Genomic DNA, 26,910 nt, shown 5'->3' on the forward strand with positions numbered 1-26,910 from the left:
CATGGGCCATGCAGTGTTGCAGTAAGAAATCATCTTCCTAGTCATCAGCTTACAGCTATATGTGGATGGTGCTGCCACAGTGCACCCCAAGGGACTGTCAGACGGAACGGAAGTAGTGTTTCCCACCCCAGAAAGGGAAGAAAGGAATGAGTAGGAAATGAAAGAAACCAAACCAAACAGAATCCTCTTCCAGATTCCTGCAAAGGGAAGCTGAATTCCTCAGTGAGATGAAGTTGGGGACGATTAGTTGTACAACCATGATTTTACACCACTGGGTACCAAGTGTTGGACAGTTTAGCCCTAATGTAGAAATCAGAGGGTTCCCGTCAGCACTGGTATAACTTCTCCAGAAACCCGAAACTCAGTACTTCCCAAATCTGTTTCTCTTTTTCAAATCACGCATGACGCGGAAGCTGGGTCAGCAAGGGCAAGATAGGACCCTCCCTCACAGGTGGTCTCAGGGCAACTGCTGGGACTTGCTCTTGGCCGCCCGCCCCTCAGAGGCAGTTCACCCGCAGGGAGGGGCTGAGGCACCTACCTGGTCAGGAGTCTGTGAGATGGATGATCACCCACCAAAGCAGCATGCCCTTCCTGGCTGGCTCACCAGAGACTCTTATCCATCCATCCACCTGTCATAGCCACTAACTCAGGAAAGAATGAGTGAGTCTTAGGGGCTGTATTGGCCAACTGCTCCTATCCCACCTGGGGAATGCCCAGGAAACTGGAAAGATGGGAAGCACAGCTTCCACATCTGCGTATACTGGTCCTGACCAAACTCGGATAAACTGGCCACAAGAGGAGCAGATAACTCAGGAGAAGAGAGTTTGGAAAACCCCTGGGTGCAGGCAGCTGGGGGTGGTGGCATGGATTGGTTACCAATCCACCTCTCCCCAGCAAGATGGACATGTCGAATTTACAGGGGTGGATACATTGTACCTTGCACATAGAGAGTGTGATGATGGTGTGTTTAGCCACCCCCCTACCCTTCCTACCTCTTGGATGTGGCATCTTCTCCATAATTAGCTGTGGAGAGACTGTTCTGCCAGTCTTCTGTTGTTTTCTGGGTTATTTACACTGATTGGGTGTTACCTAGTTGTATCTATGGGACAAGGTGAGCTTAGGGTCCTCCTACTCGGCTGCCTTTACGGGAAGTCCCTGTCCTCTGCATTCTTTGCTTAAAGAAGAGGAATAGTATGTTTTAAGAAATCAGTGGGGACACACTTGGCTGTCACGTTAGTATGGACCTAAAGCTGCATTTGGGAAGTGGATCGATTCACGTGATGGTTTTTCACCTTCAAGGATACTACTTTTATTTATTTATTGTTAAAATCTTACCACATCTCTGAGTTTCATTCTCAGCTTGTATTTAGTATTTGATGATCAAGGATAAGTACTTATTCGGGGTTAACATCTCATACTTCTCTGTGGCCTGTGGATCCTTGCTTATCCACACTTTTCTCTATAACTTTACTCTTTTTTTCCTCAACCTTAATTTTCTTCCATATCCCGTTTTATAGAATGTATATTTGAGCTATTGTTAGAAAAGATTTGAAAAGAATACTAGTTATTTTTAAACATGAAAGGAAAAAACAACAGAAAAGTGAGGAAAGCCATGTTTTTTGGTTGAAAAGTAGAAAAGTCATATGAGAATGAGCTAAATGAATAGGCGTGACCAAACACCAATAATTCACTCCAAGGAGAATCTTGCTAGCCTTTGAATACCTTTAACTTTGGGAAAGTAGCCTTTTATTTTATTTTATTTTTTTAAATTTTATTTTATTATGTTATGTTAGTCACCATACATCATTAGTTTTTTTTTAATATGGTGAATAGTTCTACTTTTTAAAATTTTATTATGTTATGTTAATCATCATACATTACATCATTAGTTTTTGATGTAGTGTTCCATGATTCATTGTTTGCGTATAACACCCAGTGCTCCATGCAGTACGTGCCCTCCTTAATACCCATCACCGGGCTAACCCATTCTCCCACCCCCCTCCCCTCTAAAACCCTCAGTTTGTTTCTTGGAGTCCATAGTCTCTCATGGTTTGTCTCCCCCTCTGATTTCCCCCCCCTTCATTTTTCCCTTCCTTCTCCTAATGTCCTTCATGCTATTCCTTATGTTCCACAAATAAGTGAAACCATATGATAATTGACTTTCTCTGCTTGACTTATTTCACTTAGCATAGTCTCCTCCAGTCCCAACCATGTTGATGTAAAAGTTGGGTATTCATCTTTTCTGATGGCTGAGTAATAGTCCATTGTATATATGGACCACATCCTCTTTATCCATTCATCTGTTGAAGGGCATCTCGGCTCTTTCCACAGGTTGGCTATTGTGGACATTGCTGCTATGAATATTGGGGTGCATATGGCCCTTCTTTTCACTACATCTGTGTCTTTGGGGTAAATACCCAGTAGTGCAATTGCTGGGTCATAGGGTAGCTCTATTTTTAATTTTCTGAGGCCCCTCCACACTGTTTACCAAAGTGGCTGTACCAATTTGCATTCCCACCAATACTGTAAGAGGGTTCCCCTTTCTCCACAACCTCTCCAACATTTGTTGTTTTTTGCCTTGTCCATTTTTGCCATTCTAACTGGTGTAAGGTGGTATCTCATTGTGGTTTTGATTTGAATTTCCCTGATGGCTAATGATGATGAACATTTTTTCATGTGTCTGTTAGCCATTTGTATGTCTTCTTTGGAGAAGTGTCAGTTCATGTCTTCTGCCCATTTTTTTTTTTAAGATTTTATTTATTTATTTGACAGAGACAGCGAAAGCAGGAACACAAGCAGGGGGAGTGGGAGAGGGAGAAGCAGGCTTCCTGCTGAGCAGGGAGCCCAATGTGGGACTCGATCCCAGGACCCTGGGATCATGACCTGAGCCGAAGGCAGCTGCCTAATGACTGAGCCACCCAGGCACCCCTCTTCTGCCCATTTTTTGACTTGATTATTTGTTTTTTGGGTGTTGAGTTTGAGAAGTTCTTTATAGATCTTGGAAATCAGTGCTTTGTCTGTAGTGTCATTTGCAAATATCTTCTCCCATTCTGTGGGTTGCCTCTTTGTTTTGTTGACTGTTTCCTTTGCTGTGCAGAAGCTTTTTATCTTGATGAAGTCCCAACAGTTCATTTTTGCTTTTGCTTCAACTAGCTTTTGGAGATGTATCTTGAAAAGTTGCTGTGGCCGATTTCGAAGAGGTTACTGAGGATTTTGATGGATTCCTGTCTCACATTGAGGTCTTTCATCCATTTTGAGTTTATCTTTGTGTATGGTATTAGGGAATGGTCAAGTTTCATTCTTTTGCATGTGGCTGTCCAATTTTCCCAACACCATTTACTGAAGAGACTCTCTTTTTTCCATTGCATATTTTTTCCTGCTTTGTCGAAGATTATTTGACCATATTGTTGAGGGTCCATATCTGGGCTCTCGATTCTGTTCCATTGGTCTATATGTCTATTTTTGTGCCAGTACCATGCTGTCTTGGTGATCACTGCTTTGTAATATAGCTTGAAAACAGGCGATGTGATGCCCCCAGGTTTGTTTTTCTTTTTCAACATTTCCTTGGCGATTCGGGGTCTTTTCTGATTCCATACAAATTTTAGGATTGTTTGTTCCAGCACTTTGAAAAATGTCATTGGAATTTTGATCGGGATGGCATTGAAGGTATAGATTGCTCTGGGTAGCATAGACATTTTAACAATGTTTATTCTTCCGATCCATGAGCATGGAAAGTTTTTCCATCTTTTGTGTCTTCTTCAACTTCCTTCATAGTCTCTGAGTCTTTCCTATTTGGGGGTTCCTCCTCCTAGTCATTCTTTTGAGGGGTGGTTGAGGGAATGTATAGAGTCCAAATTATTGACCAGAACCCAAGCAAGATGCACCTGTTTTATAGGGACCTTAGGGTTGCTGGCCTCTTGTTTTCCCAGCCTGTCTTCTGGGGGAGGGGCCTGCTGTGCTGTTACTCAGGCAACCCTGTTTGGGCAGAGTTGCCCTGCCCCCTGTGGTGGGGGATGGGCTCAGTGGAAACTCGTTTTTTGGGTCTTTTTTCTCTGGTGGCTTTCTGCGTCTCTTCCGAGAGTCAGAGCAGAAGAGACCATTTCCATCCCTCTGTGTCAGAGGTGAGAGATCACTGTCTGTTCTTCAGTGAGCTCTCCAGGCCACACTGTCTCCGTTTCTGTCTGTGCTGTTGTAAACTGCAGCGTCCTGGGTTGTGCGCCCCTCAGCAGTGCTCCCAGTCCTTGCTTCCAGGTTGGGGCATGTCTCTGCCCTTTGTGCTTCTAAAACTGCCAGCCACTCCCAGTTTGGATGCGTGGCCCCGCCACTCCAGGTTTGCAACCAGGGGCTGCCCTAAAGTCCTTTCCCCACCACTACCAGTCTGCGAATCTGTGCCCGTCCCCAGCGCAGGAGGTGTTGCTCACCGGTGTAGTATCCCCATGGCCAGGCTCCCTCCCGCTGCCGTTTATCCTCCGATATCTGCCCACGGAATCACGGCTCCCTGCGTGGTACCTCGAAACCAACCACCTGCGATACTCTGTTTGTAGAGATCCACATCTATCTTCTTACATCTCAGGCTGATTTTGTGGGTGCTCTGAGTGGTCTGGTAGATATCCAGCTCAATTCTGGGGACCAATTGGAATAGGGTCCCCTACTCCTCTGCCATCTTTTCCCCCCTCGGGAAAATAGCCTTTTACTTGAGTCAGTTAATATGTCCATATAAACAAATATTTCAATATTTTTTTGCTGATTTTTTAAGGTCATATAGGTTGTGGTTTTGCTTTGGCTCTTTATTATTAGAGAAAGTTTTCTTTTACTATATATGTTTTTGTGAATGAGTATGATCCACCTTTCCTTTTTTTTTTTTTATTAAAACCAGAAGGGATCTCCCAGGTTCTGTGTAGGAGGACAGAAATATGCTATTTAATCCCCTTTGTCCTAGGGAATTGACACATGACTTCCACCGACACTTTTTCCATGGTGAGTATTTTTGTGGGTAACCAAACCCCTTTTCTTTGCTCATACATAGAAAGGAATAGTGGCATCATGGAAATCTAATTTTGCCCTTCACTGAAGCAGGGAGGATCAGGGATGCTGAAGTGTTAAACTGCTTTCATCTCCTGTTTGGTAGGCATCTGAGGGATACCGAATGTCAAGCCCCTCACAGGCCAACCTCCAAGGTGGCTTTTCATGAGCAAACGAAAGAGTGTTAGTTAGTGGTTTAACTGCTTGTTTCCTACCTGAGAGCAAATGGCTGTTCCTAAAAGCTCCAAAGACTATGGGATCCAAGATCTTGTCTCCTGAGATGTTATTTGTTGAAGTATTGAAAGAATATTGATTCTCTTTATTATACATTTCTTTACATCCCATGACTGCAAATAGTATCTGGGAGCCATCAGTAGAAATGAGTATTGTGTCCTTCCTGTGCCCAGTCCTTTGATAGAAATGGGGACTCAGTGTGAATCCAATCCTCAGTTCTCATGCAGTTAATTTTATTCATGGTTTTTATGTTGTGTGAAGCCACAGTGAGTGCTGGCTGAGTTAGTGAACACTGAACTGTTGCTTCCATGGGAGGAAGTAAGGGATTAGTCCTGCAAGCCTCCGGTCTCAATATTTTCATTAACTCATCAACACATATAACCTTGTTTTATGAGTCTCTGTTAAGGACTCCTTACTTAATGTACATCGTTGATTTTTTTTTTTTGATGTAATGTTCCATGATTTATTGTTTGTGTATAACACCCAGTGCTCCATTCAATACCTGCCTTCTTTAATATCCATCACCAGGCTAACCCATCCCCCCCACTCCCTTCCCCTCTAGAACCCTCAGTTTATTTCTCCAAGTCCATAGTCTCTTATGGTTCATCTCTACCTCTGATTTCCTCCCCTTCATTTTTCCCTTCCTACTATCTTTTTTTTTTTTTTTAACATATAATGTATTATTTGTTTCAGAGGTACAGGTCTGTGATTCAACAGTCTTACATAATTCACAACACTCACCATAGCACATACCCTCCCCAGTGTCTATCACCCAGCCACCCCATCCCTCCCACCCCCCACCACTCCAGCAACCCTCAGTTTGTTTCCTGAGATTAAGAATTCCTCATATCAGTGAGATCATATGATACATGTCTTTCTCTGATTGACTTATTTCACTCAGAATAATACCCTCCAATTCCCTCCATGTCGTTGCAAATGGCAAGATTTCATTCCTTTTGATGGCTGCATAATATTCCATTGTATTCATATACCACATCTTCTTTATCCATTTATCTGTCGATGGATATCTTGGCTCTTCCCACAGTTTGGCTATTGTGGACATTGCTGCTATAAACATCGGGGTGCACGTACCGTTCGGATCCCTACATTTGTATCTTTGAGGTAAATACCCAGTAGGGCAATTGCTGGGTCATATGGTAGCTCTATTGTCAACTTTTTGAGGAACCTCCATATTGTTTTACAGAGTAGCTGCACCAGCTTGCATTCCCACCAACAGTGTAGGAGGATTCCCCTTTCTCCACATCCCCGCCAACATCTGTCGTTTCCTGACTTGTTAATTTCAGCCATTCTGACCGGTGTGAGGTGGCATCTCATTGAGGTTTTGATTTGGATTTCCCCAATACCGAGCAATGTTGAGCACTTTTTCATGTGTCTGTTGGCCATTTGGATGTCTTCTTTGGAAAACTGTCTGTTCATGTCTTCTGCCCATTTCTTGATTGGATTATTCTGTGGGTGTTGAGTTTGATAAGTTCTTTATAGACTTTGGATACTAGCCCTTTATCTGATATGTCATTTGCAAATATCTTCTCCCATTCTGTCAGTTGTCTTTTGGTTTTGTTGACTGTATCTTTTGCTGTGCAAAAGCTTTTTATCTTGATGAAGTCCCAATAATTCATTTTTGCCCTTGCTTCCCTTGCCTTTGGCGATGTTTCTAGGAAGAAGTTGCTGTGGCTGAGGTCAAAGAGGTTGCTGCCTGTGTTCTCCTTTAGGATTTTGATGGACTCCTGTCTCACATTTAGGTCTTTCATCCATGTTGAGTCTATTTTTGTGTGTGGTGTAAGGAAATGGTCCAGTTTCATTCTTCTGCATGAGGCTGTCCAATTTTCCCAACACCATTTGTTGAAGAGATTGTCTTTTTGCCATTGGACATTCTTTCCTGCTTTGTCAAAGATGAGTTGACCATAGAGTTGAGGGTCCATTTCTGGGCTCTCTATTCTGTTCCATTGATCTATGTGCCTGTTTTTGTGCCAGTACCATGCTGTCTTGATGATGACAGCTTTGTAATAGAGCTGGAAGTGCGGAATTGTGAAGTCATCAGCTTTGCTTTTCTTTTTCAGCATTCCTCTGGCTATTTGGGTTCGTTTCTGGTTCCATACAAATTTTAGAATTATTTGTTCCATTTCTTTGAAAAAAGTAGATGGTATTTTGATAGGGATTGCATTGAATGTGTAGATCATTCTACGTAGCATTGACATCTTCACAATATTTGTTCTTCCAATCCATGAGCATGGAACGTTTTTCCATTTCTTTGTGTCTTCCTCAATTTCTTTCATGAATATTTTATAGTTTTCTGAGTACAGATTCTTTGCCTCTTTGGTTAGATTTATACGTAGGTATCTTATGTTTTTGGGTGCAATTGTAAATGGAATCGACTCCTTAATTTCTCTTTCTTCTGTCTTGTTGTTGGTGTATAGAAATGCCACTGATTTCTGTGCATTGATTTTATATCCTTCCACTTTACTGAATTCCTGTATGAGTTCTAGCAGTTTTGGGGTGGAGTGTTTTGGGTTTTCCACATGAAGTATCATATCATCTGCAAACAGTGAGAGTTTGACTGCTTCTTTGCCAGTTCGGATGCCTTTTATTTCTTTTGGTTGTCTAATTGCTGTGGCTAGGATTTCTAGTACTATGTTGAATAGCAGTGGTGATAGTGGACATCCCTTCAGTGTTCCTGACCTTAGGGGGAAGGCTCTCAGTTTTTCCCCATTGAGAATATTTGCTGTGGGTTTCTCATAGATGGCTTTTATGATATTGAGGTATGTATCCTCCTATCCCTGTACTCTGAAGTGTGTTGAAGAAGAAAGGATGCTGTACTTTGTCAAATGCTTTTTCTGCATCTATTGAGAGGATCATATGGTTCTTGTTCTTTCTTTTATTAATATATTCTATCAAATTGATTGATCTGCTTTGCAGATGTTGAATCGAACTTGCAGCCAAGGAATAAATCCCACTTGGTCGTGGTGAATAATCCTTTTTAATGTACTGTTGGATCCTATTGGCTAGTATTTTCGTGAGAATTTTTGCATCCATGTTCATCAGGGATATTGGCCTGTAATTCTCCTTTTTGATGGGGTCTTTGTCTGGTTTGGGGATCAAGGTAATGGTGGCCTTATAAAACGAGTTTGGAAGTATTCCTTCCATTTTTATTTTTTGGAACAGTTTCAGAAGAATAGGTATTAATTCTTCTTTAAATGTTTGGTAGAATTCCCCTGGGAAGCCATCTGACCCTGGGCTTTTGTTTGTTGGGAGATTTTTGATTACTGCTTCAATTTCCTTAGTGGTTATAGGTCTGTTCAAATTTTCTGTTTCTTCCTAATTCTGTTTTGGTAGTTTATAAATCTCTAGGAATGCATCCAATGCTCCAGATTATCTAATTTGCTGGCATACAATTGCTCATATGTTCTTATAATTGTTTGTATTTCTTCGGTGTTGGTTGTGATCTCTCCTCTTTCATTCATGTTTTTTTTTATTTGGGTCATTTTTCTTTTTGTTAAGTCTGGCCAGGGGTTTATCAATCTCACTAATTCTCTCAAAGAACCAGCTCCTAGTTTCGTTGATCTGTTCTACTATTCTTTTGGTTTTTATTTCATTGATTTCTGCTCTGATCTTTATTATTTCTCTTCTCCTGCTAGGTTTAGGCTTTATTTGTTGTTCTTTCTCTAGCTCCTGTAGTTGTAGGGTTAGGTTGTGTATTTGACACCTTTTTTGTTTCTTTTTTTTTTTTTAAAGATTTTATTTATTTATATGAGAGAGAGAATGAGAGAGAGCACATGAGAGGGGGGAGGGTCAGAGGGAGAAGCAGACTCCCTGCCAAGCAGGGAGCCCGATGCGGGACTCGATCCAGGGACTCCAGGATCATGACCTGAGCCAAAGGCAGTCGCTTAACCAACTCAGCCACCCAGGCGCCCATCTTTTTTGTTTCTTGAGAAAGGCTTGTATTGCTATATACTTTCCTCTTAGGACTGCCTTTGCTGCATCCCAAAGATTTTGAACAGTTGTGTTTTCATTTTCATTGGTTTCCATGAATTTTTTTAATTCTTCTTTAATTTCCTGGTTGACCCATTCCTTCTTTAGTAGGATGCTCTTTAGCCTCTATGTGTTTGAGTTCTTTCTGACTTCCCTCTTGTGATTGATTTCTAGTTTCAAAGCATTGTGGCCTGAAAATATGCAGGGAAAGATCCCAGTCTTTTGGTACTGGTTGAGACCTGATTTGTGACCTAGGATGTGATCTCTTCTGGAGAATGTTCCATGGGCACTATAGAAGAATGTGTATTCTGTTGCTTTGGGATGGGGTATTCTGAATATATCTGTGAAGTCCATTTGGTCCAATGTGTCATTTAAAGTCTTTATTTCCTTGTTGATCTTTTGCTTAGATGATCTGTCCATTTCAGTGAGGCGGGTGTTAAAGTCCCCTACTATTATGGTATTTTCAATGTGTTTTTTTACTTTTGTTATTAAATTGGCTTATATAATTGGCTGCTGCCATGTTAGGGGCATAAATATTTACAATTGTTAGATCTTCTTGTTGGATAGACCCTTTAAGTAGGATATAGTGTCCTTCCTCATCTCTTATTATAGTCTTTGGTTTAAAATCTAATTTGTCTGACATAAGGATTGCCACCCCAGCTTTCTTTTGGTGTCCGTTAGCATGATAAATGGTTTTCCACCTGCTCACTTTCAATCTGGAGGTGTCTTTGGGTCTAAAATGAGTCTCTTGCAGCCAGCATATCGATGGGTCTTGTTTTTTTTATCCGATCTGATAGCCTGTGTCTTTTGATTGGGGCATTGAGCCCATTTACATTCAGGGTAACTATTGAAAGATAGGAATTTAGTGCCATTGTATTGCCTGTAAGGTGACTGTTACCGTGTATTGTCTCTGTTCCTTTCTGGTCTATGTTACTTTTAGGCTCTCTCTTTGCTTAGAGGACCCCTTTCAATATTTCTTGCAGGGCTGATTTCATGTTTGCAAATTCCTTTAGTTTTTGTTTGTCCTGGAAGCTTTTTTTTTAAAGATTTTATTTATTTATTTGAGAGAGAGAATGAGAGAGAGAGAGCACATGAGAGGGGGGAGGGTTGGGAGGGTCAGAGGGAGAAGCAGACTCCCTGCCGAGCAAGGAGCCCGATATGGGACTCGATCCCGGGACTCCAGGATCATGACCTGAGCCGAAGGCAGTCGCTTAACCAACTGAGCCACCCAGGCGCCCTTGTCCTGGAAGCTTTTTATCTTTCCTTCTATTTTCAATGCCTGCCTAGCTGGATATAGTATTCTTGGCTGCATATTTTGCTCATTTAGTTCTCTGAATATATCCTGCCAGTCCCTTCTGGCCTGCCAGGTCTCTGTGGATAGGTCTGTTGCCAATCTAATGTTTCTACCATTTTAGGTTACAGATCTCTTTTCCCGAGCTGCTTTCAGGATTTTTCTCTTTGTCTCTGAGACTCGTAAGTTTTACTATTAGATGTCGGGGTGTTGACCTATTTTTATTGATTTTGAGGGGGGTCTTTGTGCCTCTTGGATTTTGTTGCCTGTTTCCTTCCCCAAATTAGGGAAGTTCTCTGGTATAATTTGCTCCAATATACCTTCTGCCCCTCTCTCTCTTTCTTTTTCTTCTGGGATCCCAATTATTCTAATATTATTTCATCTTATGGTATCACTTACTCCTTGAATTCTGCCCTCGTGACCTAGTTGTTTATGTCTCTTTTTCTCAGCTTCTTTATTTTCCATCTTTTGGTCTTCTGTATCACTAAGTCTCTCTTCTGCCTCTTTCATCCCAGCAGTTAGAGCCTCCATTTTTGATTGCACCTTCATTAATTGCCTTTTTTATTTTGACTTGGTTAGATTTTATTTCTTTTATTTCTCCAGAAAGGGTTTCTCTAATATCTTACATGCTTTTTTCAAGCCCAGCTAGTATCTGTATAATTGTCATTCTGAACTCTAGTTCTGACATCTTAGTAATGTCCGTATTGATTAGGTCCCTGGCAGTCGGTACTGCCTCTTGTTCTTTTCGTTGAGGTGATTTTTTCCGTCTTGTCATTTTGTCCAGAGGAGAGTAGATGAATGAGAGAACAAAATGCTAACAGGGTAACAACGACCCCAGAAAAATATACAGTAAAGAAATCAGAAGAAACCTGAAACTGGGGGAAAAGAAAGGGAAAGAAGGAAAAATGAAAAAAAAGGAAAAGGAAAAGTTAAAAAAAGAAAAGAATATGATCAAATATGATCAGGCTGGTGCATAGATTAGTGCCACACACTAGATTTTGGGCGTATTTTGGTCTGTTAGAAGAAAGTGCCTCCCAAAATTTTAAAAAAAGAAAAACTTATGTATGTACAAAAATAAGGGTAAATATGATGAAGGGATGGAATATGACTGTAAAGATGAAAAGTATAAAAGATTTTATAAAAGGAATTGATAAGGGAAGAAGTTGGTTGAAAAAAGAAGAGAAATTTAAAATAAAAGAAAAGAAAAATGGGAGAGAATGTGATCAGGCAGGAGACTAGAACAAAACCATATGCTAGAGATTTAGGGTATATTTTGGTCTCTTAGAAAAAACTGTATCCCAAAATTTTAAAGCAAGAACAACTTATATATATAAGGTTAACTACTATGAAGGGATAGAATATGACTCTAAAAATGAAAAATAAAGATTTTTAAAAAATGGATTGATAAGATGTTGGTTGGAAAAGGTAAAAAGAAAAATTAAAAAAAAAGAAAATTACAAGAATTAACTTTGAAAGACTAAAGAATCAGAGGGAAAAAAAGCCATGAATTCTATGTGCAGTATTCCCCTAGTGCTGGAGTTCTGCCGTTCTCATTGATCAGTAAACTTGGTCTTGGCGGGCTGTTCTTGCTGATCTTCTGGGGGAGAGGCCTGTTGCTGTGGTTCCCAGACGTCTTTGCCGGAGGCGGAATTGCCCCATTCTTGCCCGGTCCGGGCTAAGTAATCTGCTCGGGTTTGCTCTGGGCACCTTTTGTTCCCTGCAAGCTTTCCGTACAGTTTGGAGGGTGAGACTGAAAATTGCGGCCTCCCAATCTCCGCCCTGGAGGAGCTGAGAACTCAGGGCCCCACTCCTCAGTGCAACCCCAGAGAAAAGCAGTGGTCACTCCCGTCTCCCTGGTCTCTGTCTGCACTCTGTGCTCACCCGGCCTGTGACCAAGCATTTCTGTCTCTGGCACCTGACCCCGTTTGGTGTCTCCAAACCCAGCAGATCACTGCAGTGCACTCCCGCACTGCTCCTCCTGGGGGAGGAAGGGGAGTCTCCCCGGATCTGCTGCTTGTTGGGTCCCTGCTGGAAGAGCAGTGTCCCAACTGTGCCACGGATCATAGTTTATGGCAACCCTGAGCTGAGAGCCCGTCCCTTGGCTCCGTCTCTGCAGCCGTCTCTGCAACCGGCTTTCCTGCTCTGATCCCTGGGAGCTCTGCTGCACTCAGGCACCCCCCGTCTTTCTGTGACCCTGAGAGTCCTGAGACCACTCGGTCCCAGCGAGGGTTCCACCCCCCGCTTAGCCACTGGAGCAATGTCCCTCAGCGGGCAAATTTCTAAAAGTTCCGATTTTGTGCTCCGCTGCTCTATCATTTGCCAGTAACGGCTGTTGGAGGCCCCTCCCCTGCTGTCTATCTTCCCGAATATTGCCTCGGATTCACTTTTCCGCAGGTCCTACCTTCCACAAAGTGGTCGCCTTTCTGTTCAGAGAGTTGCTGGTATTCTTTTCTTGTATCTCCTGTTGAGTTCATAGGTGTTTAGGATGGTTTGATCCCTATCTAGCTGAATTTCTGGGACCAGACGAAATTTAGGTCTCATATTCTTCCGCCATTTACCTCATTTATTTTTAACATTAAACTCGGTCAAAAGCATGATGACTTATGCCTGAATGAAACTTCCCTAACACACATATTTTCTCCATGAGGCACATTGCAGCCTTCTTGTGCTTTGGAACACTAGACAACACCTCAGCATTGTATTTGGGTGCCATTTTAAATAGCAGCATTACCCATAGAAGGCACAAAAATAGGAAAAATGCCTTACCAAACAGACTGGGGTAAGGACATATGTTTATGGTATGAGAACTGAATCAAAAGACAGAGCATTGCCTTGACTGACCTCAGCTGGGATGAGCAACTCAAATTTTTGCCCCTCTGTGCATGTCCACAAATGACCATGAAAGCTTTTCAAATACTGATTTGGGGGTTTCAAATAAATTAGTGTGTAGGCAAATTCGCAAATATAGAATCTGCAAATAATGAGGATTAATTATATTTTCTTTCAGGCCAAATCCAAACATAGAAACAAAAAGATTAAATACTCGGTTTTAGCAAAATTATTCCAGAATAAGCTAGGATGGCTCTGTGATTTTTGTCGTACTGATCAGCCACTTTAGCTTTCAACTTTTTCAAATAATCACAATTTAGATTGACTTAGAGGGCAAAGACATTTTTCCTAAAATTGTGTGTGCCTCAGTAAATACAAAGATATTTCCCTGAAATCTATCTTGTGCCAAAGAACATGGCGTAGAATCATCGCTGAGGGTCAGGTTTTAATATTAAAGTGTTAAACATTCTCAGTAGTTCAGTTTCTTTGTAGAACATTTGACTGATAAATGAGTTAGGTTTTATTTTATTTTTAATTTGATTTAATTTTGTAAACAGTGTTTTGAGGTCTATCAAGTAATTAGTGTCTATGGTTTTGTTTTGGTATGCAATTATGCTTTATAAAAAATGGTAATGATACTACAAGCCTAAGTGGGTATTAGAAATGGTACCCATGTGACGCACTTGAAGCAAGTCAGTCCAGGGGGAGGGCTTCTCCCTGCCATTGCTGGAATGCGAGGCTCCCACACGGAGTGCAGGGCATGTTGTATTTGGTGGTGACAAACTCTTGCTCTTGATACATGCTTTCTTGTTATCCAGAGTAATGGCAGTTGTTGGGGAGCCAAGCAGGAAAGTTGTTGTTTTTTTTTTTTTAAATCTGGAAGCTTGGTAGTCATAAATAGTTCAGGCTTTGTAGGCTAGATGGTCTCTGTGACGTCTGCTGAGCTCTGCTGTTTTTGTGCGAAGCTGTTCTAAACGATACAGAGTTGAATGAACATGACTGTGTCACGATAAAACTTTATTTGTAGACATTGAAATTTCAATTTCATATAATTCTCATGTGTTGCTAAATACTGTTCTTTTGACTTTCTCCCACTGTTGAAAACTATAAAAACCATCCTTACTTTGTGGGTAACAGAAGAAGAGAGAGGTTGGGGGGGTTTGGCCTGTTGACTATAGTTTGCTGACCCTTGTCTTAAAATTTATGTTGTTAAAACTATGTTATATAACTGTTCCTTGCATCTACATTGCTAGGTCAAGTAGATGATTACTACATTCTTTACTTAAATGTGGAAGTAAAAGTTTTAGAGCATATATGTGTGTGTGTGTGTGTGTGTGTGTGTGTATGAATTAAAGGATATATATATTTGTGTGTGTGTGAATACATGGTTTTGTATTATATATGTATATGTGTGTATAGATAGGTATGTATGTATATATGTATCAGTCAGACATATGTATGTGTGTGTATGTATGTGTGTGTATATTCTACATATATGTAGTCTGTCATGCTTACTAGTTAAAGCAGTTCAGCAAAGAGTCCAGACTTAGAAGTAAAATAGACCTAGAATTACACCCTGGCCCTGCAATGTACTAATTGTGTGATCTCAGAAAAATTACATAATTACTTTCTGAGTCAGCCTCCTCATCCCTGAAAGGGAATTTGCTTGCCTCATATGGTTGGGGGAAATTACATAATATATACAAAAGATACCTGAGACACAGATGGGTGCAGTATATAAGTGGTTTTTAAATTTTTGAATTTTCCTAAATGAAAAGACTTCGTGTGTTTCTTAAAGAGACCCAAACCTCACTTCTAATACAGACTTCCAATGTATTCTGTTCTATTTGATAAAAGTAAGCATGGGCACATGTACAAATCAGTTTGTTTCACCTTTCTTTTTCCTTTTCCAGGGGTACCATTGGTGTTCTCATGTTACTACTTCTTTCCTCTGACCTCTATCTTTTGGCCCTCAATGCTGGCATTTTCAGACATCCCAGGGACTCCCGCTGGGTTCTGCATATACTTGTTATACTTCACTAGAGCAATACCTGTACTTTCAATAGAGTAGTTCCTTATTTGACAAAAACAGACCAAAATATTTTTGCTTTTGGAGCTTCCTTAGTAAGGGCACTGGCTAGAAAAAAGTACAAAATGAAAAACTTGCCAGATAACAAGAATTCAAGACAAGGAAACCTTTTTATGGGAGTCTAAAATCTGTTTTTAAGAAATCTATTTAAAATAGGCCTTATGTTCTCAGCTGCATGTCTTAACCCTCGTGTTTGTTAGAAGCAACAGAGTGAATCTCTTACTGGTCAGATGTTCAAATCAAGTTAGCAGTCAGTCTAAGATTGTTGTAGAGCACCTAAATTCAGGAATTTTCATTCAATCATATTTATTTCAAAATAGCAAACTTTTCAGTACAAATCAGACCTACTTTATAATTGTGGTATGTGTTGAAACATTTATATACTAAGTTATAAACTTGATGAAGCAGCTAATAAAACTTGTACTCATAAGCCCTTTAACTAAAATTACTAAAAAAGAGGTGGAAAATGGTCTTTTGAAAAACTTGCTTCAGTTTTTGGAAAGAAGCATTGGCGTTATTGCTTCCAAACTTGCAACACATAATTCACCTTCTTAGGTATAATATCTAAATGTGTCATGTAAAAATTTTATTGGTATATTGTATGTCAATATATACATGTGTGTGAGGTGTGTGGACACACATAAACTTATCTCTGAAGATTATTTTTTCCTTTTTGTCTCTACAGTTTAAGTTAAGTCAGTGTTGGAATCTGCCAAGCTTTCGAAGTTTACTTTCCAAAATTTCTAATTAACTGAATGGATCAGTCCATTGTTCTCTTGGTGTATTTGCAATGAGATGCCTTTAGAAGACTGAGGGGAACAGATAAAGTTTCAGAAACAAATCTGTGTTTGATTCTTTTGTTGTGGCCTCACTGGCAAGTCGTCTTGCTGGGAATCTGGAGTGCATGGGCTTGGTGCTGAGTCTCTCTGCCTCCGGTCCAGCAGGGACACTTGTAAGTCCTTTTGGGGGCATCTGTGAGTTTAATGAGCAGGGTGAGAAATGGATTGAAGGTTGTGTTGGCTGTGTCAGAGGTGTCCTGGCTGGTTGGGTAAGGAGGAGGTGACAGTCCTGTGGTGGAGAAAGATCACAGTCCTATGTATGAGCTCTTTATTGTTCCCACCTGTTACTTGGCCATCGTCTTGTTCTGTTTGTTCATTGTGTTCCTTATTTTTTGTGGACCTGAAGCCTAAATTTTGTAAAATTGTCTAATATTTTTTGGATCCCTTTCAGAGCTTACAGTAAATATTCTATAAATAGTTGGACAATAAGACTCAGAATCTTTGAGTGTGAATCTTTGAGGGTCATAAATTCTGTGAATGTGATAAATGAGAAAAACAGGTTCAAAGGTTTTAGGGTGACTTATCAAGGTCTCTCATTTCTTCCCCTCCTTTCTTTCTCTCCCATTCTTTCATAGGGCCATGGTCCTGTATTGGTTTAAATGAAATATTGTGCTTTGAATTTACACATGGCAACTTCAAAAATAGATCCACATGAACATTTTTGTATGTACAGTATATTCTAAGAGTTAGCATATCTCTTAAATAATAAAGATTATTCCATTTTTTTTTTTTTTTTAAAGATTTTATTTATTTATTTGAGAGAGAGAATGAGAGAGAGCACATGAGAGGGGGGAGGGTCAGAGGGAGAAGCAGACTCCCCGCCGAGCAGGGAGCCCGATGCGGGACTCGATCCAGGGACTCCAGGATCATGACCTGAGCCGAAGGCAGTCGCCCAACCAACTGAGCCACCCAGGCGCCCAAGATTATTCCATTTTTATAAGAAGCTTCAACCCTTGTAGTTGATAAAGTAAAAATATGGTTTGCTGTGAAGGACAGTTTTGCATCTGTTCTGTTCATGATGCTTATCACAGTACTTATCATGGTGCGTGGAAGAAAGAGGACACCCAGTGGAGACTTGAATTGAATGAATGTGTAAGAGGGAGGGAAGAAGGAAGGGAGGTCAGCTGGGAGGAAGGAAGGATGGATGAACATGTCTGGTTTTGGCTTTCAAAATACCCTTTCCATGACCAGGGCCATGGAGTTCTTGGGTAGCTGGTGGTCATGGACATAGGTCTATGCAGTGGCCATTGTCAGCAGAGCAGGCGGCTGCGTCCTGTGCTGCCTGCTCTTGCTGTCTCCTCCCAAGGCCCCAGCTTGGAGGGCTTCTGGAGGGCTCTTTCCCCCACTTGCTCTCAGGGCTCATCTGCTTTTTGTTCTCTCAACTGTCCTAGACTTCAGCAGAGAGAGAAATATGCAAGATTACAGATTGTAATACTGTGCATGCATCTCTTCCTTTCTCTGTGTCATCAGTGAAAAAAATATATATATACTTACGAATAGGACAAAGTGTTTTTGTTTTGTTTTGTTTTGTTTTGTTTTCATTTCTGTTCTACTTTGGTCCTCCCTTCTCCCCTGTATGTTTTGTATTTCAGTGTTGTGACATCGTGGTGCAGGGTCATCTAGTCTAGCAGGTGTTTCTGGGATGACTTCTTATCTAGGGAGCTTTTCCATTTTGGGCTTTGCTGATTGCTTTCTCCATTTTTATACCCACTGCACACACATAAATAATGCAGTCCTAGGGTTGAAGTGTTTGTTCAGGCAATGTGTAGTAGTGAAAACATCCAGAAAGACTGGGTTTTTAACAATTGTTTTGTATCTGAATCTCTTTGTTCTTCAAATATTAATCCTTGAAGAATTTTTTCATGAACTGATAAATAAGATAATGGGGTGATACCGGCCCAGTGTATGTACTGTATTATGTGCTTAGTAAATGGTAATTTATAGTTACTTTTTTAAGTTAAAATTTTTGTGGAGATAATTGTGGAGTCAGATACAGCAGTAAGAAATAATACAGATTCCTGTGTACATAGTACCCAGTTTCCTCCAATGGTAGCAGTTTGCAAACCGAAAGTATAATATCACAACCAGGATACTGACATGGTTGAAATCTACAGAGCTTTTTCAGATTTCCCATTTTACAGATTTCCCATTTACTTTGTGCATGCATGTGTGTGTATTTAGTTCTATACATTTTTTTGCTTTTTTTTTTACTGTAGTAAAATACAAATAACATAAAATTTATCATCTTAATAATGTTTAAGTATACAGTTCAATGGTATGAAATACCTTCTTAATGTTGTGCAACCATCACCAGCATCCATCTCCAGAACTCTTTTCATCTTGCATAACTGAAACTCTGCCTCTGTAAAATAGTAACTTCCTATTGCCCCTCTCTTCAGCCACTGGCAACTATCATTCTGCTTTCTGTCTCTCTGGATTAGATTGTTCCAGGTAACTCATATATGTGGGGTCATACAGTATTTGCCCTTCTGTGGCTGACTTATTTCACCCATCATAATGTCCCCCAGGTTTCTCCACGTCATAGCATGTGTTGGAATTTCCTTCCTTTTTAAGACTGAATAATATTCCATTGTATGTATTTACCCCATTTTGCTTACCCATTCATCCATCAGTGGATACTTGGTAGCTTCCGTGTTTTAGCTATTGCAAATAAAGCTGCTATGAACTATACAGTTTTATTACCTGAGGAGGTTTGTGCATCCATCACTACAGCAAAAACCTTAAAGGTTCCAGCATCACAAGGATTACTCAACTTGTGTTATCCTGTAACCACCCTCCCGTCCCTTCTTCCTCCATCCCTAAGCCCTGGCAACCACTAATCTGCCCTCCCTTCAAAAATGTTGACTTTACACAATGCTGCATAAATGGAATCATATAGTAGGTAATCTTTGTGATTGGCTTTTTCACTCAGCATAATTCTCTAGAGCTCATCCTATCATCAGTAGTTATTTCCTTGGTATTGTGGAGTAGTATTCCATGCTATGGATGTACGACAGTCTGCTTTATTATTTACCATTGAATGCCATCTGGGCTGTTTCCAGGTTTTGGCTACTATGAGTAAAGCTTTTCATTTGTGTACAGATTTTTGTAGGAATGAACCTTCATTTCTCCAAGAGTGCAGTTGCTGTTTTTTTTTAAGACTTAGCAAATTTATTTTGCATGAGCCACAGTCTCCTTGGTGATGCAGATATGTGTAAATGGAGATGAAAATAATGTGATGTGGACCTTTTTAATAATAGCCATATTAGACAACTTCAGACAATCATGTTAAGAACATTGATAACTTCTTACTGCTTCTTTTTTTTTTCCTTTAACCTCAATTTCTCTGAAGTGACTCTACAATCTCAAAAATATCATTCATTCTGAGAACTTCAGATTATGTTGCCCTTCTTTTTCTGCCTTACTTTTCCCATGATCAAGCAGTTGCTAAAGACCTCTTAATTTTAGCATTGTAGAGATCTTTATGTCATTCTGCTCTTAATTCATATCTCTGCCATCTGAGTTTCAGCAGCCATAGCGTCTTTATATTACTAATATAGTGTCTTCCCTGGAATCCCTGTCCTAGGAGAGGAGCCTCTGCAACCTGGTCACAGCTGACTTTTACAGTTATATGTCCCAATACTCCTCTTCCTGGCCATGGCCTCAGGGCCTTTGCAGATGCCCAGGAAGAAGCCTTACTCTCCTTCCTCATTCATAATCAGCTGTTAGGAGAACTGCAACCTCCTCACAGGAGGTCCTTTTGGTATATGTTATTCTAGTACCCTGTACTTTTCTTTCACAGCACTTATGGTAGTTTTTTTTCATTTTAGTTGTATAAAACCCAGGGCCCCACATGGTTCAGCATGGTCATAGAATCCCCTCAAAGGAGTTGACCAGAAAATATGTTCTCTTAAAACAATTTAAATCTCAACATCGTCTATGGTAAATGACTTTAAGCCTCCGTCTTCCAAATATCATCTCTTAACCATGGTATTACCTCCTTACCAGGTGAGTCTTGAGGTAGGATGATGTCTGACCCAGCCCTTCCCATTAACCTCTCTGAAAACTGGATTGGGATCTTTTCTATCTTTGTCATCTTAGAACCTGGAACATTGATTGGCAGATATTAGGTGCTCCATTAATGGTTGTTAGAAACATGATGAATGAATGAACAACCTACATTTATATGTAGGAGACATTTGGTAAAACTCTGACAAAATGAGTGAATAATATAAATCTTTCTTAATTTTCCAGGTGGTTTTTGAAGTGATAACTTCTGGACATCAAGGCTACCTTGTTATTGATGAAGTGAAGGTATTAGGACATCCGTGCAGTAAGTTGCCTCAACTCTTACACATTTGGGTCCATCGTTGGGGGCATATTTATGTACAGATTAAGAGATGACACTGAAACCTGGGGAGAAGTTATCCTGCTAAAAGAGTTCCTGACAAGTCTTTAAGTGTTGCTTTGTTAGCCCAGAAGTCCAAAAACATCTATTTTGTGTGTCATTCATTGTATGTAACTGAGCGTCTCTAAAATGAAGATTAGGAATGAGGACTAATGGCCTGCTTTGGTATAATCAAACATCCTTGCAGTGATCTGTGGATTTCCCTTTTCAATAGAAGCACAGGTTGAACATTGAGAATCTGTGCATTTTGCTCCTAAACTTAGTGTATTACTGGCATACTTTCAAACAGCATGACCCCAAACAGGCCTGGGATCTGTCAAATACAAGAAATGTACCTGAACCACTTAGGGACTCCAGAAATGGCCTGAACTTCATCTTTTAAAAATTAATACTTTAAAAATTCCAGTGGGTGATAAACACACCCCCCTTTTTTTTGCTGTTCAGTATGAACAGCTATTAAGAGGCTGTCATATTTGTATCTGAACCATTGTCATTAAATCAAAATAAAATATTGCATGTAAGCCAGTCCCATTTCTCCCTTGCCTGTCCTGGGGCCACCACTGGGTGAGCTTGCTGGAACCTCCTCCATCTGTAAGGTTCGTATTCCACAAGCAGCAGAAACAGATGTAGCTGCTTCAAGCAGAAAAGCTTTGTATAGAAATGGAATTGGTGGCAAATAGAATCACGGGGAACATCGGTGATCTAGGCTCCAGTAATGGGTGGGAACCAAAAGAGAGACTGCAGCCAGAACCATGGTGACTGCTATGCCTGAGGGGCCATCTGTGGGGGCAGGGGTGCTATAGCCTACTCTCTGGCCACCTGACCCTTGTCACCTGCCGGAACATTTGTCACTGTCTCCGTACCTTTGCCTCCTTGGTCTTAGGCTCAAGACCCTGAGTGGGATTATCAGGGTTGGCAAGCTAGATCATGTGCTCATTCCCTTGCTAGCAATCGGGTCATCTAGGAAATCCCACTGTGGCTTTTTTTGCCTTCTGTCCTGGGAGTTAGGCCAAGACTTTTACCAAAAAACATACAGTGGGGCATTTCCCAACCCCAGAATAGTGCTTTGAGAGCTGAGCAACCAAAATACTGCAAATGTCTGTGTGTGGGCATGTGTTTGCATGTGTGTGCATGCTTGTGTACATGCATGGAGGTGTGCTTTTTCCCATAATCACTCTGGTTCATAAAAAGTAAGAAGGTAATGTTTACCTTCTGTAAATTGGAATGAATAGTATCCAGCTGTACAAATTACTCTGTATTTTTTTTCTCCACTTAGCGTTATGTTTTTTAGGTCAATCCATGATATTATATCATATGAATATACTATGCTTTATTTTTCTATTCTTCCACAAACATTTAGTTTTTTCTCCCAGTTGTTCTTTATGACAAACATGGCTACAGTGAACATCTGTGTGAGTGCCTCTGGGTGCAATGTACAAGAACCTCAGTAGAGTATATTCTTAGAAGCAGAAGGGCTGGGATGTAGGATAGAAACACTTTTAGTTTTACTAGATGCTGCCAAATTGCTATGAAAAGTGTCTGAACCAGTTTATATTCCCACCAGTGCACATGGGAGTTTTATTTTCCCTATATCCTTGCCCAAAATTGATATTGTCAGACTTTAAATCTTTGGCCGTGTGAGGGATGACAGCCTGCTTTATTTTTAGGGTCCCCAGCATTAAAGAGAGAGAGAGACTGGCTGGTTCAAACATTCCTGGATTTGTGCTGGTGGTCCCTACCCCAATTCCTGAGAAAGTGGTTATACCTGCAATGATATTAAAGATACAAACATTTGCAGAAGTGTCTCTGCTTTTGTTGCCTGGTTTGAAGAGATCATGAGCTCATTCTCTGTGGTAGTTACCGAGAGCCCTTTGTGGTCGTTATCTGATGAGGGTATCATGGCACCGTCATCTGATTCCATCCAGAGGGATTTTGCTCTCTCTGTGATCTTTATCTGGTGCTCAGAGCTTGCCACAGCACCAAAGTTCAAACACCGCAATCATCTTGTTCCTTACTGAGGCAGACATTACTTTCGTAACACATTACATTTGCCTTTCTTCTGTCTGCAAGACTGGTGAGTTCAAGAAGAATTTCTCTCCCTTTTTTTTCTGAAAAGTCAGGAAAACGAACAATGCTGTACCTAACTGGAACAGCAGGGCAAATTTAGCAAGCGGAATATAATTACCTGAGTTGGAAGTTGGCCAGATCCTCAGAGTAATAGCCTTGGGCTTGGAAAAATGCCATGGGATCTTCTAATGTACATAAATGATCCCACCTCAGATTCACCTCTTACTAGGAGGTTAAAGAAAATAGAGGAATGATGCATGCCTGCTATGTGCTGAGTGCCCCCCGTTACTCAGAGCAACCTTCGCCCTGCTGCAGATGCAATGGATGAGGCCAAGTTTGCAGGGGTCCGTCTTGTTCTCTATCCTGGGTTTGTTCTACATCTGGCCATCGGCCAACAAAATAGCTCCTGATGCGTGGCTCCTCCCATGCTGCAGCATCTGAGTCATTGTCTTCAGTAAGATATAAAGACTTACTTAATGCTTGTACTTCTATCAGAGCTTCCCAAAATGTGTCTCCCACAGTTTTGTTCATTCTTTCCAAGCTCAGCTGCCTATAGCCATAGAAATGGTGTTTATGGTCTCTCCTTTGGAGAATACTGGTACTAATACCTAAATGGCTTTGCAAACTGCTCTTAAGAGACACAGAATTGCAAAACAGGCTCTGTACCAGGGTAATGTATGGTACAACAGCATTTTGAACAGTAAGCTTTAAATGGTTTTGATGATGGGCCTTCTGTAATTATTTTTTCCTGAATCTCTAAGTTTATGGGGAAAACATGCAGATAAAGATTTTAAAGAAAGCAATAGTTTGGTCTTAAAATGTAAAGCTTTGCAGGTAATATTTTAGGATTTCCCAGCAAGATTTCTAAATAATAATCAATTACTTTGAAATCATGATAGTCATTAGATTTAAATCATAAGGGGGCATAAATATTTCATATCTAAAACTCTGCTTTCCAAAAGATTCAAAACTGCTGAACTTTATTTACTTCACTCTGAAGGCTCCTGTTTGGACTTATATAGGTTTATGAGCAGGCATTTCAACATTTTTTAAAAAGTACTTGTTCTGTTAAGAGTATACAGTTGCTCATAAAATTGATTTTAATGTAGTGACAATAAAATGCAGGATCAGCATGAAATGTGGATATGGCTGTGCAGAATCAGCAGCTCGATGGCTTAAGCCCATGTCTAATGAACACAGATAATTTTTGTATTTGGTATGCACACTCAAAATATATTTTGAATTTGGTTCAATAATCCTAGTAGGAGAACCTGAAGAAGCATTTTATCAGCTTCATAATGTTGTCTCCTGTTTTTAAGTAGGTTATAAGCTATGCATGTTGGGTATTTCTGTTATTACCTTGTAGTGCTGGTGTATATTTTTATGTCTTACAAGCCATACAGCATTTTAACAGGTTTATTGAGATATAATTCACATATCATACAGTTCACCCACTTAAAGTGTACACGTCAGTGTTTTTAGTATATTCACAGAGTTGTGTAACCATCACCACAATCAACTTTAGAATGTTTTCATCACCCCAAAAAGAAACCCTGCACCCACTGTTAGGTCGGTTCTCCATGCCCTTGGGCTCCACCCTCAGCTGTAGGCAATTACTAATCTACTTTCTGTCTCTGTAGATTGGCTTGCTTTCTCATAGTTCATTTAAATGGAATCATACAATACGTGGTCTTTTCTGTTTTCTTTCACTTAGCACATTCATGGTTCATCCAAGTTCTAGAGTGTTTCAATACTTCATTCTTTCTTGAAGCTGAGAAACAGTCCATTGTATGATAATACCGCATGTTCTTTACACGTCCATCAACTGATGAATGTTTGAGTTGTTTCTAATTTGAGGCTATTGGGACTAACACTGTGATGAACATTTCCGTTACAGGCTTTTGTGTGGACATTTGTTTTCAACTCTTTTGGATATATACTTAGGAGGAGGATTGCTGGGTCACAGAATAACTCTGTGTTTAGCATTTTGGGTAACAGTGAAATTGTTTATCAAATTGGCTGCACCATTTTACATTCTGAGGAGCAGTGGACTCTTGCCAATATTTGTCATTTGTCCTTTTTTTTTTTCTTTTTTCTACCTCAGTGGCTTTGAAGTGGTATTTCTTTGTGGTTTTGATTCCCTAATGGCTAATTATGTTAAGCATCTTTTTCTCTATTGGCCACTTATATACCTTTTGAAAGAAATGACTATTTAGATTTTTCCCCATTTCTAATTGAGTTATTTATTTTTTCCTCAGTTTTATTGAGAAATAATTGACATACATTACTGTAAAAGTTTAAGGTATCAGCATGGTGGTTTAATATACATATATTGTGAAATGATTACCACAATAAGTTCATCTAGCAACCATCTTCTCACTATAGATACAATAAAGAAAAGGAAAGAAAAGAAAAGGAAAGAAAGAAAAGGAAAACAATTGTTCTCCTTGTGATGAGAACTCATAGGATTTAGGATTTACTCTTGGTATATATACCAAGGTATACTCTATGGTATATATCACACAGTGGGGATAGCTGTAGTCATCATGTTGTATGTTACATTCCTAGTATTTATTTATAACTGGAAATTTGTTCCTATTCACCACCTTCCTTCCTTTCCCCTCCCTGCAACTCCCCCCGGTGACTACAAGTCTGATATCATGAGTTTGTTTTCTTATTTGTTTGTTTCATTTCAGATTCCATATGTAAATGAAATCATGCAGTATTTGTCTTTCTCTGTCTGATTTATTTCACTTAGCATAGTGCCCTGAGGTCCATCCATGTTGTCACAAATGATATAATTTCCTTGTTTTTTATGACTGAATAATGTTCCATTGTATATATATCCCACAACTTCTTTATCCACTCATCAACTGATGATAGAAACTTAAGTTGTTTCCATGTCTTGGCTGTTGTAAATAATGCTGCTATGAATATGGGGGTGCAGATATCTTTTCTAGTTAGTGTTTTCAGTATGTTTGGATAAATTGCTAGAAGCAGAATTGCTGGGTCATATGGTAGTTCTATTTTTAATTTTTTTGAGGATCCTCCATACTGTTTTCCATTGTGGCTGTACCAGTTTACATTCCCATCAACAACACATAAGGGTTGCCTTTTCTTCACATCTATACTGGTATTTGTTACCTCTTGTATTTTTGATGATGGTCATTCTAATACGCATGAGGTAATATCTCATTGTGGTTTTAATTTGCATTTCTCTAAGGACTAGTGATGTTGAGCATCTTTTGTTTTCATGTACCTATTGATCTTTCATATATCTTTTTTGGAGAAATGTCTATTGAGGTCCTTTGCCCATTTTTAAATTAGGTTATTATTTTTTTGCTAGTAAGTTGTATGAGTTTTATATATTTTTTAGATATTAAACCCTCATGATATATATGGTTTACAAATATTTTTCCCATTCCATAAGGTTGTCATTTCACTTTGTTGGTAGTTTATTTTGCTGTGCAGAAGTTTTTAGTTTGATGTAGTCCCACTTGTTTATTTTTTATTCTTTTCTTGTGCTTTAGGTGTCATATCCAAAAAGTTATTACTAAGACCCACGCCAAGGAGCTGTATTCCTTTGTTTCCTTTCAAGAGTTTCATGGTTTCATGTCTCACATTTATGTCTTTAATCCATTTCAAGTTAATTTCTGTGTATGGTGTAAGATATGGGTCAAATTTCATTCTTATACATGTGAATATCCACTTATCACAGCTCCATTATTGAAAAGACTGTCTTTTTTCCATTGAGTTCTTGACTTCCTTTTTAAAAATTAGTTGACTTTGTGTGCTGGGGTATATTTCTGGGCTCTCAATTCTGTTCCATTTGTCTATTTGTCCATTTTTATGCCAGTACCATGCCATTTTGGTGACTATAGATTTATAGTGTAGCTTGAAATCAGGAAGTGTGGTGCCTCCTGCTTTGTTCTTCTTTCTCAGGATTGCTCTGAATATTCAGGGTCTTTTTGTGGTTCCATGTAAGTTTTAGGAGTGTTTTTTCTACTTCTGTAAAAAAAAAAAGCTTTTGGAATCTCGGTAAGAATTGCATTGAATCTATAGATGGCTTTTGGTAGTATTAACATTTTAAAAATACTAATTCTTGGGGTGCCTGGTGGCTCAGTCAGTTATGTGTCTGCCTTTA

At 39.9% G+C, this 26,910-nt stretch overlaps 1 protein-coding gene across 1 annotated transcript in view; it reads left to right on the top strand.

Moving 5' to 3' along the window:
- PTPRM (protein tyrosine phosphatase receptor type M) overlaps nt 1–26,910 on the top strand; it is an 812,937-nt gene that overhangs the window by 324,792 nt on the left and 461,235 nt on the right. The window contains exon 4 of the mRNA XM_044921209.1: nt 20,546–20,624. Within this exon, the coding sequence (XP_044777144.1) occupies nt 20,546–20,624 (79 nt within the window). The remainder of the gene's footprint in view (nt 1–20,545; nt 20,625–26,910) is intronic.

Source organism: Neomonachus schauinslandi, chromosome 14, assembly GCF_002201575.2.
Source record: "Neomonachus schauinslandi chromosome 14, ASM220157v2, whole genome shotgun sequence".
Taxonomy (NCBI): Eukaryota; Metazoa; Chordata; class Mammalia; order Carnivora; family Phocidae; genus Neomonachus; species Neomonachus schauinslandi.